Raw genomic sequence first — 15,259 nt, forward strand, 5'->3', positions numbered from 1 at the left:
GTTACCTTCTGTCACCTTCTTGTCGACGGGACAATTGTTCTATCGTTAAAATATACTGACGGAAATTTATATTCCGTCGGAGAATAAAGGCTAAATATCATTTCCGTCAGTAAATTATATTTTCGATGCAATTACTTTCAATACCATAAATTTCATCGTTGTGTTGTTGGTAAGTCTTATTACCGACGGAATTGCAATGAAAATTTTAGTCGTTATTCGTTGTTATTTTTGAAGCCAGCTGGCTTCGACCATACACAGAATAGATAATAGATAATTGAAACAGAAATAAAAACAGAAAAGAGAAGTTAAATTTCTTCTTGCTCACTAGTTTCAAATAAATAATTAAAATTAAGGACTTAATTTCATTTCCCTTCGTTCCAATAAACAAACATAGAAGTTGGTTCCTCAATAGAGAATACTTGAAGTTATTGGATTGCTGGAAAATGCACAGGAAGTGCAGCATGCCTCCAAGTCTCATATAACTAAAACGTAGGATTCCAGCTTTCTTATTTTTTTATTTATTTTTTAAATAACATCAATTCGCAATCTTGAATCAGAAAAATATACTACTTGATCAGGTAAATTTGGAGGAAGAAATCAGAGCTTTGCATGAGGGACTTGGCTTTTCTGATTAGGCTTTCTAATTAGACATTCTTGTGTCAACGACACAATAAGCTGCATGAAGGAATGAAGCAAGATTACTTGAAGGCAGTGAGGTAACAAAATTCACAATGTGAGTTTTCTTTTTCTTAAAAGAGAATCACCTCCCCTTTCTGGTTAAACATATGACCAGTGACAAACCCACGTCCTCCACTGGCAGATGGGCTCTCAATCTGTGTTGAAAAAGAGCTACGCATTAAGAAAAACATTGTTTACTTATTTGGGCAATAAGTTGGTTGGACCGAAACTCACAACAAAGAGCAGCCAATCATCAGCTCTTACAGGCCTGTGGAACCAGATACTGCAAAAGTAGAAAAGTCAGTGTAGATATATTAAACAACGTCATGAATAATAGAAAGATAAGCAAAGAACAAAAAACAACAAAGGCTTTCAGAATCTTTTCTAAATTTGGTGTTTTGTTGTGTATAATCCTTTCAATTTTGATGCATCCCCGTGCACAAAACTGAATGTTCCTAGATGCAAATTTAGCAAAGTGTTTCAGGCACTTGCTATCCTGTCCTTAACAGCAGTGGTAACAAAAATTGCAGGACATTTTTCTCTCAATGAATGTTGGTGTTATGATGTGAGCCAAGAAGAGGCATTGAAGGGAATTGGGGGACCCATGACAAGGTTCAAGACTAAGAGAATGAAGCAAGCTTTGGAAGGCTTAATAATGAGGCTCAAGGAAAAGGAGGATCAATGCATAATGGAGGCAACAACTAAGTGGATCACATTCCTTCAATTTGAAAGTGAAATTGGACCAACATGAGGACCATTTTCGTGTGCATGCATGGGGGGTTTTTCTAAAGGGACTTTTGATGTCCTTTGTGGGTTTTAATGCATTTTTGAGAGTTCCTAAGCTAGTATAACAAATACCATGCATGCATAGTTGCATTAAACTAGTATTAGGGATTAGTGGTTGCATTAGTGGATAATAAAACCCATGCATGCAAGCATGATATTTATTGCATAATTAGTGCATAGGGGATCTTAAGAGATGTTAAATAGGAGAACTCTTGTATGACAAATCATGTAAGTTTGAATGAAAATTTGAGTTCCTCTTTTGTGAGAGCTTCCTTCTTGTTCTTAGGCAAAGAACTAATTTCGATCTTATCAAGGCAACTTGTGGTGATCAAAACTCCATGACTTATCACTCACCTTCTCATCTTGCTTGAGTGTGGCGTCAATACCCTTCCCCAAGCTGAATTTCAAGGCGATCCATTTACAAGGTTTCTTTATCATTTGGTATCAGAGCCTTGGCTCCTTGATTTTCAGGTTTGTGTTTTGTTTTCATCTTCGTTCTTGTCCATCTTTGTTGATCTATTCATCCCTATCTGTCGCAAATTTCTATTCACTATTTGGGTCCTCAACTTAAAAAAAAAAGAGGAAAATTCGAAAAAAAAAAAAGGAACCATGAGTCATTGGTTTCTGATTCAAAAAAAAAATAATATATAAAAAAAAAGAGGAGGATTTGTGAATTGAAAGGACTCAATATTCTTTCTTTGTGAAATCTGAATTCAAAAGATATTCCGTTCATTTGCTCTTGATCGTTGCTGAATTTCTCGTTTTATCTGTTTATTTCTCTTGTTCTACTCATATTTCTCTTGTTGGTTTCTTGTTCACTTGATTGTCTACTTGCTATCTTGAGAAAGACATTGATAAGGTTCTTTCCTTAAGAGCTTATAAAGGAAGCTGAGTGGATAAATCTGAGTGCAACCACGTGAGTAGAGTGGTGAAGTCCGTATAACATTTCTTTTGTAATTTTCCTTGTCATCTTCTTTTGTTGCAAGCATGAGTGGGGAAAAATCACCTAATTCCCCTAGGCGAGATCTTAATAGGCTTCAAATGGAGGCACTTACTCAACAATTTAAGAGAATACTTCAAAGACAACTTGAAGAAATACACGAAAGGATGGACCGACTTGAAGGAGAAAAAGTTTCCAACCGTGGGGGCAATTCTAATCATGAAGAATTTCGTCAAAGTGAACCATTCTATGATTCACCAAGAGAAAGAAGGAGGCATGAAGGGGGAAGAAGACGTGAAAGAGGAGGTAGAGACCATAGACGAGAAGATGATCTAGGAGGTGTGAAAGTCCAAATACCTTCCTTCCAAGGGAGGAATGATCCTGAAACATATCTTGCATGGGAGATGAAAATAGAACAAATTTTCTCATGCCACAATTACAATGATGCAAAGAAAGTAAAGGTGGATGCCCTTGAGTTCACTGATTATGCCTTAATTTGGTGGGATCAATTGCAAAAGGAGAGAAGAAGGTATGGAGAGCATCCTATCAACACTTGGGACGAAATGAAGACTTTGATGAGAAGGAGATTTGTGCCTTCCCACTACCATAGGGAATTGCACAACAAATTGCAAAGACTCACCCAAGGGAGTAGGAGTGTGGATGATTACTACAAGGAGATGGAGGTGGCTTTGATTAGGGCCAATATTGTGGAAGATAGGGAAGCTACCATGGCTCGATTTCTCCATGGCCTAAACCGAGACATTGGAGACATTGTGGAGTTACAACATTATGTGGAGCTTGACGACTTAGTGCATCAAGCAATGAAAATAGAGCAACAATTAAAGAGAAAGGGCGTTATGAAGAAATCATCTTCTCCAAACTACTCTTCAAGTTGGAAGGACAAGCCAAAGAAGGAGGGTTCTTCTTCAAATTCTAAGGAGGAAGCAAGCATTAAGAAGCCTATTCCTACTACCTCTTCTTCCACTTCTAAGAGTAGGGATATCAAGTGTTTTAGGTGTTTGGGAAAAGGTCATATTGCATCCGAGTGCCCGAATAAGAAGACTATGGTGGTGAGGGATAATGGGAGTATCTCTAGTGAAGAAATTTCTTCTCATTCCTCTTCCTCAAGCGATGAAGAAAATGATGGAGCAGCCTATGCGCAAGATGGAGATCTCTTGGTGGTTAGGAGATTATTGGGAAGCCAAGCCAAGGAGCATGAGGAGGACCAAAGAGAAAATATTTTTCATACCCGCTACCTTATTCAAGGAAAGACATGCTCTATGATCATTGATGGTGGAAGTTGCACTAATGTGGCAAGCACTAGGTTGGTCACCAAACTCAACCTCAAGACTACACCACACAAGACCATATAAACTCAATGGCTAAGTAATAGTGGTGAATTGGTAGTGAACAGCAAGTGTTGATTAATTTCTCCATTGGCATGAAGATCAAGTTATGTGATATTGTGCCTATGGAGGCAAGCCACATTCTTCTTGGAAGACCTTGGCTGTTGACGTAGGAGCTCACCATGATGGATTCTCCAACAAGATCTCTTTTGTCCATTCTCGCAAGTTACGTTACACTTGTACCATTATCACCTAGGGAGGTTTGTGAGGAACAAATAAAATGAGAGAGAAGAGAAAAAGAAGAGCAAGAAAAAGAAAGAGTGTGAAAAGAAAATACTTGATTTGAGGACAAATTCAAAGAAAAGAAAGAATGAGGAAAAGAAAGGAAAATAGAAATTTGTTTACAAGAGTAAGTGAGGTGAAGAAAGCTATTTGACAAGGCAACCAATATTTCTTCTTTTGTGCGGAAACTTGCTTGGAATCTAATACTAACTTTTCTAGTGAAGTTGTTGTTATTTTGCAGGATTTTGAAGATATGTTTCCCAAGGAAGTACCTCACGAATTGCCACCAATGAGGGGAATTGAACACCAAATAGACCTTATTCCTGGCGCTTCTCTGCCCAATAGGCCAGCTTATAGGAGCAACCCTCAAGAAACAAAGGAGATACAAAATCAAGTGGAGGAGTTATTGCAAAAAGGATGGGTTAGAGAAAGTTTAAGTCCTTGTGTTGTACCCGTAATTTTGGTGCCTAAAAAGGATGGAACATGGAGGATGTGCACTGACTGTAGAGCCATCAACAACATCACAATTCGGTATAGACATTCAATCCCTAGACTTGATGATTTGCTTGATGAATTGCATGGTGCTTGCTTCTTTTCTAAAATTGATTTAAAAAGTGGGTACCATCAAATTAGGATAAGGGAAGGGGCTGAATGGAAAACAGCTTTCAAAACCAAATATGGATTGTATGAATGGTTGGTAATATCTTTTGGGTTAACTAATGCACCAAGCACTTTTATGAGGCTTATGAACCATGTCTTACGAGAATTTCTTGAAAAAATTGTGGTAGTATACTTCGATAATATTTTGGTATATTCCAAGAGTTTTGTTGAGCATATTGCACATCTCCAATCTGTCTTGCATGTCCTTAGAAAGGAAAAACTATATGCTAACTTGGAAAAGTGTTCTTTTTGCACTAATCATGTGGTTTTTCTTGGTTTTGTCATAAGTTCTAAAGGAGTGCAGGTTGATGAAGGGAAAGTTAAGGCCATTAGAGATTGGCCAACTCCTAAAACTGTGAGTGAGGTTAGGAGCTTCCATGGGTTGGCAAGTTTCTATAGGAGGTTTGTGAAGGATTTCAGCACAGTGGCAGCACCCCTAAATGAAATTGTTAAGAAAAACATGAGTTTTAGATGGGGAGAGAATCAAGAAAATGCATTTCAAACACTTAAGGATAAACTCACACATGCACCCATTCTTGCTTTACCTGATTTTTCCAAATCATTTGAAATTGAATGTGATGCATCTCATGTGGGTATTAGGGTTGTTTTACTTCAAGATGGTCATCCCATTGCATATTTTAGTGAGAAATTAAGTAGTGTCAGCCTCAACTATTCCACTTATGACATAGAATTGTATGCCCTTGTTAGAGCATTGCAAACATGGCAGCATTATCTTTTGCCTAAAGAATTTGTCATTCATAGTGATCATGAATCTTTGAAGTATTTGAAAGGGCAAGGGAAGCTCAACAAAAGGCATGTCAAATGGGTCGAATTTCTTGAACAATTTCCTTATGTGATTAAGCATAAGCAAGGAAAGGTAAATGTTATAGCAGATGCACTTTCAAGAAGGTATAACTTGTTAGCTACACTTGAAACTAAATTGCTTGGCTTTGAACATATTAAGGAATTGTATGTACATGATAATGAGTTTTCCCATTTATATGCTGCATGTGAAAAGAAATCACAAAATGGGTTTGTTAGGCATGACAACTACTTGTTTACGAATAACAGACTTTGTGTGCTTAGAGGATCGATGCGTAAATTGCTAGTTAGGGAAGCACATGAGGAGGGTTTAATGGGACACTTTGGGGTTCAAAAGACCTTAAAAATGCTGCTTGAACATTTTCATTGGCCACACATGAAACACGATGTGCAGAAATTTTGTGCACGGTGCATTGTGTGTAGAAAAGCAAAATCTAAGACATTACCTCATGGACTTTACACGCCTTTGCCTATTCCTAATTTTCCTTAGACTGACTTGTCTATGGATTTTGTTTTAGGGCTACCACGTACTCAAAAAGGTAAGGACTCCATTTTTGTGGTAGTTGATAGATTCTCCAAGATGGCACACTTCATACCTTGCCACAAAGTGGATGATGCAACTCATGTGGCAGATTTGTTTTTCAAAGAGATGGCATGCCTAGGAGCATTGTTTCAGATCGTGACACCAAATTTTTAAGCCATTTTTGGAGGACCTTATGGAACAAGCTGGGAACAAAGCTTCTTTACTCCACCACATGCCACCCACAAACTGACGGCCAGACTGAGGTGGTAAATAGGACACTTTCTACTCTTCTTAGAGCAATTATTAAGAACATTAAGTCTTGGGAAGAATGTTTACCTCATGTTGAATTTGCTTATAATAGGGCGGTCCATTCTACTACTCAATTTTCTCCTTTTGAGATTGTTTATGGGTTCAATCCACTAACACCTCTTGATTTGCTTCCTTTACCTAACACTTCTTCTTTAGTTCACAAGGATGGCAAAACAAAGGCAGAATATGTGAAGAAGCTTCATGAGCAAGTTAAAGCTCAAATTGAGAAGAAAATGGAGCAATATGCAAATCAAGCCAATAAAGGGAGAAAAAGAGTGGTCCTTGAACCCGGTGATTGGGTGTGGGTTCATATAAGGAAGGAACGGTTTCCTACCCAAAGGAAATCAAAGATTCAACCAAGAGGAGTGGACCATTCCAAGTGTTGGAAAGAATTAATGACAATGCTTACAAAATTGATTTGCCCGGTGAGTATGGTGTTAGTGCAACATTTAATGTGGCTGATTTGAGTCCTTTTGATGTAGGAGATAAAGACCTAAATTTGAGGACGAATTCACCTAAAGAAGGAGGGAATGATGTGAGCCAAGAAGAGGCATTGAAGGGAATTGGGGGACCCATGACAAGGTCCAAGACTAAGAGAATGAAGCAAGCTTTGGAAGGCTTAATAATGAGGCTCAAGGAAAAGGAGGATCAATGCACAATGGAGGCAACAACTAAGTGGATCACATTCCTTCAATTTGAAAGTGAAATTGGACCAACATGAGGACCATTTTCGTGTGCATGCATGGGGGGGTTTTTCTAAAGTGACTTTTGATGTCCTTTGTGGGTTTTAATGCATTTTTGAGAGTTCCTAAGCTAGTATAACAAATACCATGCATGCATGGTTGCATTAAGCTAATATTAGGGATTAGTGGTTGCATTAGTGGATAATAAAATTCATGCATGCAAGAATGATATTTATTGCATAATTAGTGCATAGGGGATCTTAATGGATGTTAAATAGGAGAACTCTTGTATGGCAAATCATGTAAGTTTGAATGAAAATTTGAGTTCCTCTTTTGTGAGAGCTTCCTTCTTGTTCTTAGGCAAAGAACTAATTTCGATCTTATCAAGGTAACTTGTGGCGATCAAAACTCCATGACTTATCACTCACCTTCTCATCTTGCTTGAGTGTGGCGTCAATACCCTTCCCCAAGCTGAATTTCAAGGCGATCCATTTACAAGGTTTCTTTATCATGTTAAGCAGTGCATAGACAGACTAAGCATTAATCTCCTAGCTTGAGATCCCTATGGGCTGCTCCTTAAGTTGAATAATGGACAATAACAAATTGTCCCATACCAGTAAAAGGTTGATCTAGTTAAGCATGAATTTGCATGAATACTGGGATTTTCCTTTTTCCTTTTTACCAATTTGAAGTTGTTGTAGAACAAGTAAAGCTAAAAGTTTGCTACCAAGAAAGATGGTGTTAGGAATTAAGAATGGAATGCATACATTTTCCTAATTAGAATTGATATGGCTGTACCAAGTCCAACTTTAATCAAAAAAATTATCAGCATGGCATGAAACTGATTTTATATTGATCTTAATTCTGATTTGCAATTTTATTTAACAATCACACAGATCATGTGCTTCCATCACACAAACCACCATGTCCACTAGGCAAAACAACTTTAGTGGAATTAGTCATCGATAATGTACACAAGGTGCATAATGCACATAAGGGAAATTTCATAACGGCAGCTGCCTTTGGGCCTATACCCTAATAGAACCAACAAGCTAGTCGGTGAAGCGCTCATCATGCCAAATGCAAGGCTCTCGTAAGGTCAGGGAATATAAACAGTTCATTGATAAGCAACACCTATGAACTTCAAAATAAAACATTGTGGTTTTTCGCGGTAGATCATCCAGTACATGTACAGTCAATTCTTTAATATGAAACTTAATGGCCCCATGGCGTAGCGCAGAGGGTGGGCGCATAGCATCTCTGGCATAATGACCAGGAGTCAATTCTTAGGAACTGACGACCTGGGGTTTACCCACCATATGCCTAACGCTTGTGTACCTATATTTACCTTCTTCCATATCCATGGGGCCACACTAGGGGGTCGTTAATGTAATAGATCTATATTTTTTTTTTTTTTATGAAACTTATAGGGGGGTGCTAAGGTAGCGGTTCTACCTTCTTTTCTCTCTCCATATGATGCTAAAAAAGCAATTAAAAGTTGGGAGCAGGGGAGTGAAAATGTGAAATTCCAGAAAATAAAGGGGGATTTAAGGTCACTCGCCCGCAATGCCACCAGGGATCAAAGTGAAAAGATATGAATTAATTATCAGAAGAGAAAACAAAATTAATTAATTATTAGATAGATGTAGATCATCTAGTGCATGTACAGTCAATTCTTATGGGTTGAGGTTGTCACAGGCTCTCTGTAGTAATGGGACATTTAAGGTCACTCACCTTCTATTAGAAAGACGTGCAGAACAGATTAGTACTCAATCACACAAGTACAAGAAATAAAATGAAATTAAAAAGAGCAGTTCAAGATAAAAATATATTTGAAAAAAAAAGGTTGGTAAAAGAATGAAATTGTTCAATGCTCATTATATTTATTCTGAAATTAGTGCAAGAATAAAAAAAGTAAATATAAGGGAAAAAGAAACTCTTCGTCTTAATGAGATCTAAAAGCATTAAGCTAAAGTACTAAATTCAAGGCAGAAAAGGTTCTTACGAATGATCCAAACTTAATGATGCTGTTTTCACCCCCCTTCTCCGGTGAGGGTTTAGACTGACACCAGAAAAAATTAAATCCGATGCATATGCTACAACACATCTGCAATATATCCATGTAAAATACTGATAAGCATAGATTTGTAAGTTGTCTATATTGTACTCTAGAATTAATCAGAACTATATTAAAAAGGATACTCTTTAATATAGCATTGGAAGAATCATATTATGACTGATAGATACCTGCTATAAAAAATTATGCTACTGTTTCTCAAAGTGATTGGGCATTGAAAAAAGATCTGATGGGCATTGTATTGAGTGATTTCCATCATTTCTTTGAAGTTCAGTCTCAAACTCACATGGCATGTTATGGGCAAACAGCCCATGTGCAATATGTAAAGGGTACATGAGCCATATATAATATTCAACTTTCATTATATATATATATAAAGGTAAAGGCGCTACATAGGAAGAATTCCCCTAACATCATATTAAAGCCATCCTCTCTGTGCATACATCCATACCATGATTTAAAATCTCATGCCGTACCAGATGACACGGGCCAAACATATCGTTCCTCCTACTGGCATGGCGCCGACACCGACACAAACCGTGGAGGCCCCGCGGCCTTCTCGCGCAAGGTCACGGCAGTCATGGGAGGCTAAGTTTTGTTTTCAATTTTAAAATATATATATAGTTATATTTTTTTATGATTAATTTTTTTTTAGATCGCTGAGTTTTATTCAATTTAATTTTTTTAACGATTAATTTTTATTTTTTTTTAATGGTTAATTCTTTCCCCCTCTTAATTCTTTCTCCTCTTCCTCACATTTGAATTTTATTTTTTATTCCTTTCCGTCTTAAATACATAGGAAAAAATTTCCTCAATATAATTTAAACCTATAGGTTGTTAATCATTATATCTAGATTTTAATAAATCCTAAATTAATTTTTATTTAATCCTAATTTTAAAAATATTAGTTTAACCTAATAGTAAATGTATAGTAATCAAATAACCTAATACTAAGTATTTATAGTAATCAAATATTATAATATTATTTTTTAATTAATATATTTTATATTTTAAAAAGCATCGAACCCGTATCAGCATGATACGATACTGAAACCATATCATTCAATCATAAACCGAAACTCTGATACAGCTAGAAATTTTAAACCATGATCCATACAACTCAGTCATCTACACGTCCATCTCTTTGCGTGAGGCCCTCAATTATTAGCATGAGACATCCTTTTGGCTCTGTCCCTCAAGTGTGTTGACTCGTCATCTTAGGACTACTTTAGCACCACATCATCCTTCACCATGCCACATTAGTCATCCCTAGTTGGTCATGACATTGTTGGACGCAACGCGAGCCATCCACCTTGTCTTGTGTCATTCTCTGGCACAACCACAACACTCGAGAAAATCCTCATTCCTATTTGAAGGCCCTTGAGAGAATCCTCATTCCTATTTGAAGGTGTGGATTTTTATGCCCTTTTGACTATTCAAAATCATTTTCATTTGCCACCAATGGATCCCCCTTCAAATTGTTTTGCAGCATAGGTCAAAGAAGATGAATGGGATATTGGTGGAATTGTTATCCCAAGCTTGATTATTGAGGATTCAGATTTTGCTAATGCGCAGATGTTGCAATAACAGATCTTCTATCTCTTTTGACAACAACCAAAGAAACTAAGAAAATCTACTTGTTATGTCAAGGTGTTATTTGAGTATACCTGTTGGCCTCTTACTGAACCAGCACACTCCAATGCAGAGATCATACAACTTCCTAAGACCAACAATGAGAACGAAGGGAGCATTTAAGTGGACCATATGGACATGTCAAGTCCCCTCTTGGTCATCCATCTCCCATCATAATATTGGTTTCGATACTATATCGTGTCGATATGGTTTATTTTTTAAATATAAAATATATTAATTAAAAAAATTAATCTAAATATTAAAAAATATATAAAATATTTTTTTAAAAAAATATGGGATCACGGCACCTTTATATATAAATAATAAAAAACTATTATATATTTTTGAAATTAAAATAAATAATATATATATTAAATTAATACGATAGTTTTATTAGGATTTGATTAAGCTATTTAGATTATCCTATTTATAACTAGGAGTTAATTGAAATTATTAACCTAAGTTTAATTAACCTAGATAATTTTTCTCAACCCATTCACTCGCCCTCGGACCCCCACGCCGCGACCGCGCGGAGGACACTGTGACCTCGTAAAGGGCGCCTCAAGCACGATCCCTCAATGGCCCTCGGTGTCGGTGTTAGACGACGGGCTTAACAAAATTTTAAACCATGGTTAGACTGCATTACTTGTTCAAAACTAGTATCAAGGTCATTATTCAAAGGAAATATCACTAGTATCAGGGTCATTATTCAAAGGAAAGGATATTCACATTGTTAGCGTTGGTAAGGACTTGTCAAGTGGGATATCAAACTTTCTTTTCAAAATTATCAATCATATTACTATTTGCATCCTTAACTAAGATTCAGAAAAATTAATCTTAATTTTTTCCCCTTCAACTCAAAATCCTTGGTCTGCCACCAATTTTTTAGTTAAAGGAGACTAAGTGAATAACATTTAAATTTTAGTTTCAAAGAAAAAGAAACTCTACTCTTTGATTCTTTTTCAAGATGATTAATTCCAAGTATCAAATAGAACAACGCTTTCAGAAATTGACTTTACCACAATATTTTAACCTTACATCATTGTTCCTCCCAAGGTTCAGCTTTAATATTCTCCCCTTTGTTGAACAGAGTGACCATTTCTGTAGGTCGTTCTATGAGCACAGATATCCCTAACTATAAATACCCATATCATAGTGTAGAATCCAAAATTTTAATTGCGTAAGTGGTAGTACTATTTAAACACTAGATTCTTGTTGCTACAAGAAAGTTATACCATGTTGTTTAGTGCTACAAGGAATGCTTACATGTAGCACTGTCTGATAAAAAACATAAAATCACATAAGCATAACAACTTGAAGTAGAACTGTATGATATGTCATCATGTACACATGCAGTATATAGTCAATAGTTGTACAATTTGCTGCAACATACCTATGCAACGCTGCATCATCTGAAAGTTTTCCTCTAGCTTTAAACCAATACTTCAAACTGTGATGATAGAGGTAGACAAAAAGTTGTGTGTAAATTGAGGATCACATTAACTTGAGCATCACATCAAAATCAACAAGCATGAACCACAACTGAACTATTACCTTGGATGTGACTGTTTTGACGAGTCACTTGTGTCGCAAAATTTGATTTCTATAGGCCATGGAATAAACTTTGTCAGAGCAACAGTATTTCGGTAGTGCCTGTTGGTAGTAGACATTATGTAACAAAAATAATAATGCAAAACTAGAAAACATCATACACATACAAAAGCATAGAGAAACTAAAAGAAGAAACTAATTGAGAACATTGATTGTGACTATGTAGGCATATTAGGAAGATGGAATGTCAAACTTCAATGGAAGCGGATCACAAGGATAAGAGGAAAAAAAGAATGAACTCAGAACCTAAATCCTAAAGGACCAAAATCACCTCGAACAAAAAAATGATATTATTTTCCTTAAAAGCACATACAGCACATAGACAACATGTGGCTGCATAATGGGGGATGGTATATGCGCTATGCAATGTAGTAACCGTTTGTGGTTTGCCACTTAGGTGGTATGCACAAAATGTCACATAATGCTTATACAGGCCCCATAAGGATTATTGTGGCCAAATAATCCACAGTTGGTTAGTCCAAGTTACCACATATTTGCTCAAATCAGTTCCAACCAAATAAAACACACGTTAAATAGATTGAATAGATTAACATTGTCTTGTGTGTTTTGTGTTGTAGGTTTTGATTCAGCAGCAAAACTTTTATGGAATTTGTAATTTCTTTTGTTTAAATTGATATGTTAAATAATATATCGAAAAAACTTTTACATGGATGCTTGTAGATTAATTTTGGGGCAAATACAACCATGGATGAACAATGATCTATGTTGCAATTTTTCATTGACACTTTACCAATGGGCACACCTAAAGTTTGACATTTACAAACAAAGGCATCATATTTCCTAATTTACCAAAGAACGCACCTCCCCATATGATATTCCAAAAATCCCCTTGAGCTTGCCTAAACACCTTTTAAACTTTCAAAAAAAATCTAGATGGTTTTAGTGGACAAGATGAATAATAAATGCATGAATGAAATGCTGAAAGCACCATGGATATAATGATAGTCTTGTATTGTCATTTTGATATTAAAAGACATTTAAGTTATTTTTTCAAAGAGACCTCGTGGTCTATTTATTTTTCAAAGAGTCATAAATAGATTCTTGAGAGCACCAGGAATGCAACAGTGGACTCATATTGTTCTTTTGGCCACTTAATGACCAAAGTGATTTCCAAAAAAAACTCTAATTTTGTAAAACAACTTAATGGCCTTCAAATAGTCTAAATCAATTAATAAGGATATAGATTCCTAGGAGAACCATGAAACGATGGTTATATTGTGATTTTAACCACTGAAACACTATTAAAGTGTTTTCAAGAGACACCTTCTATTGGTCAAAATCAGAAAGGTCATCATTGGATTTTTAGGAGCACCTTAAATGCAATAGTGTCTCATGTTACCATTTCAACCACTAGAAGACTATTGCATTTATGCACAAATGTATTATTCTTATATATGAAGCCCATCAAGGTATATTTAGAAAAACACTTTGATGGTCTTCTAGTGGTCAAAATAGCAATATGAGGCCACATTATATACACAACTAAACTAAGCCCAAGTGCAGGACATAATAGATTGACCAGGAATATATTAGTTTTCTTGAGACTGGTAGGAATGGAACACAGGAACATATAATCTGATGCCATGTCAGTAGTGTTCACTGTTTATCTCAAAAGCCCAAAGGACCAAACTATATTTATATTTCTTAACACAAGGCATGAATTAGTAGAAGCTTCATGGAACATCATGGTTTTTAGGAACGAGGACAAGGGGAATAAAAATTGTATCTTGTGCTTGTCTTTTCTAAGACTAAACCATATAATTTGGCAAAATATTTCTCCTGGTCCCTTTTATATAAAATCTTAATTTTGAACTGGCAAGTTTTTCCTTTACTAATTTCCTAACATATTCATAGAAAAACACACCCCAGAAACTCACTTAGTTTTGACAAATGTGTCTGCATAATATCTTATGAAAAATTCTTCCCATAAAGAGTTTAACAAGTTTTTTTTATGCTCTTAATAATGTGTTTTCCTCTCTCTCTCTCTCTCTCTCTCTCTCTCTCACACACACACACACACACACACGCGGAAAGGAAATAAAACATGCCCAACTTATTCTCATGGTCCATTCAACTCAAGTGCATGCGAAAGTCACTGACATGACTATTTATTGTTCCACAATCAATTAACCACTGTACATTGAATAAATATAGACTACCAATGTCACAAACATCTTTCTATTCTAAATAAAAAAATTGTGAAATTGTTTTGAAATGGAAGGCATTTTCACTGTTTGAGAACAATGCTTAAGAGATAGGCATTTTTTAGAGAAATTGCAAGCTCATTAATTTTACATGGGAAGTCGAGGATCTGTAATTCGCCTTTCTCGTAGCTCTTCCATTGAGAGGAGCTGAAATTGAAATCATAAATTATGTTTCAAATCAATCAACATCAGGAAAGTAGTGAGATACAGACCGTCTCAGGACCAGGCACACAAGGCATTAGGACTTCCTGATGTTCAAATCCTGACTCTACCTTCTGCAACAATGAAACACAAAAAACCATAATCATAATTAATTACAAGTTGTTTTCTTTTTGTAACTACTATGTAGCTTCTTACACAGCAATTAATACCTAGATAAGCTGACTGAAATCATGTGCTTACAGTTAAGTGAGACAATTTTATATAAAAATTTATATGTGGATATACTTGAATCATATTTAGAGACTAGATATAACACCCAAACACTAAATATCTCATGTTGGGCTAGAGTCATAACACAACCTCTCGTACTTGGACCCTTTATCTAACCCATCGAATATCTGACACTTGGTCACCAATGCTCTAAGTGGACAATGAATTTTGTTTTTTTATTGATCACGTGTAAAAAATTTAAAAATAACCATGTTAGACATTTGGATCCATAATGATGTCAGATACTTGTACC

At 36.0% G+C, this 15,259-nt stretch overlaps 1 protein-coding gene across 2 annotated transcripts in view; it reads right to left on the reverse strand.

Moving 5' to 3' along the window:
- Positions 1–301: 301 nt before the first annotated feature.
- Positions 302–15,259, reverse strand: part of LOC121970035 (acyl-CoA thioesterase 2-like) — a 59,016-nt gene continuing 44,058 nt past the window's right edge. For both annotated transcript variants that reach the window (XM_042520434.1, XM_042520433.1), the window contains exons 10-17: positions 14,787–14,849; positions 14,666–14,721; positions 12,293–12,391; positions 12,132–12,188; positions 9,035–9,136; positions 913–961; positions 765–833; positions 302–675 (exon numbers count right to left, since the gene is read on the reverse strand). In XM_042520434.1, the coding sequence (XP_042376368.1) occupies positions 598–675; positions 765–833; positions 913–961; positions 9,035–9,136; positions 12,132–12,188; positions 12,293–12,391; positions 14,666–14,721; positions 14,787–14,849 (573 nt within the window). In that variant the 3' untranslated portion in view covers positions 302–597. The remainder of the gene's footprint in view (positions 676–764; positions 834–912; positions 962–9,034; positions 9,137–12,131; positions 12,189–12,292; positions 12,392–14,665; positions 14,722–14,786; positions 14,850–15,259) is intronic.

The sequence above is a fragment of the Zingiber officinale genome, chromosome 4A, assembly GCF_018446385.1.
Source record: "Zingiber officinale cultivar Zhangliang chromosome 4A, Zo_v1.1, whole genome shotgun sequence".
NCBI classification, from domain to species: Eukaryota; Viridiplantae; Streptophyta; class Magnoliopsida; order Zingiberales; family Zingiberaceae; genus Zingiber; species Zingiber officinale.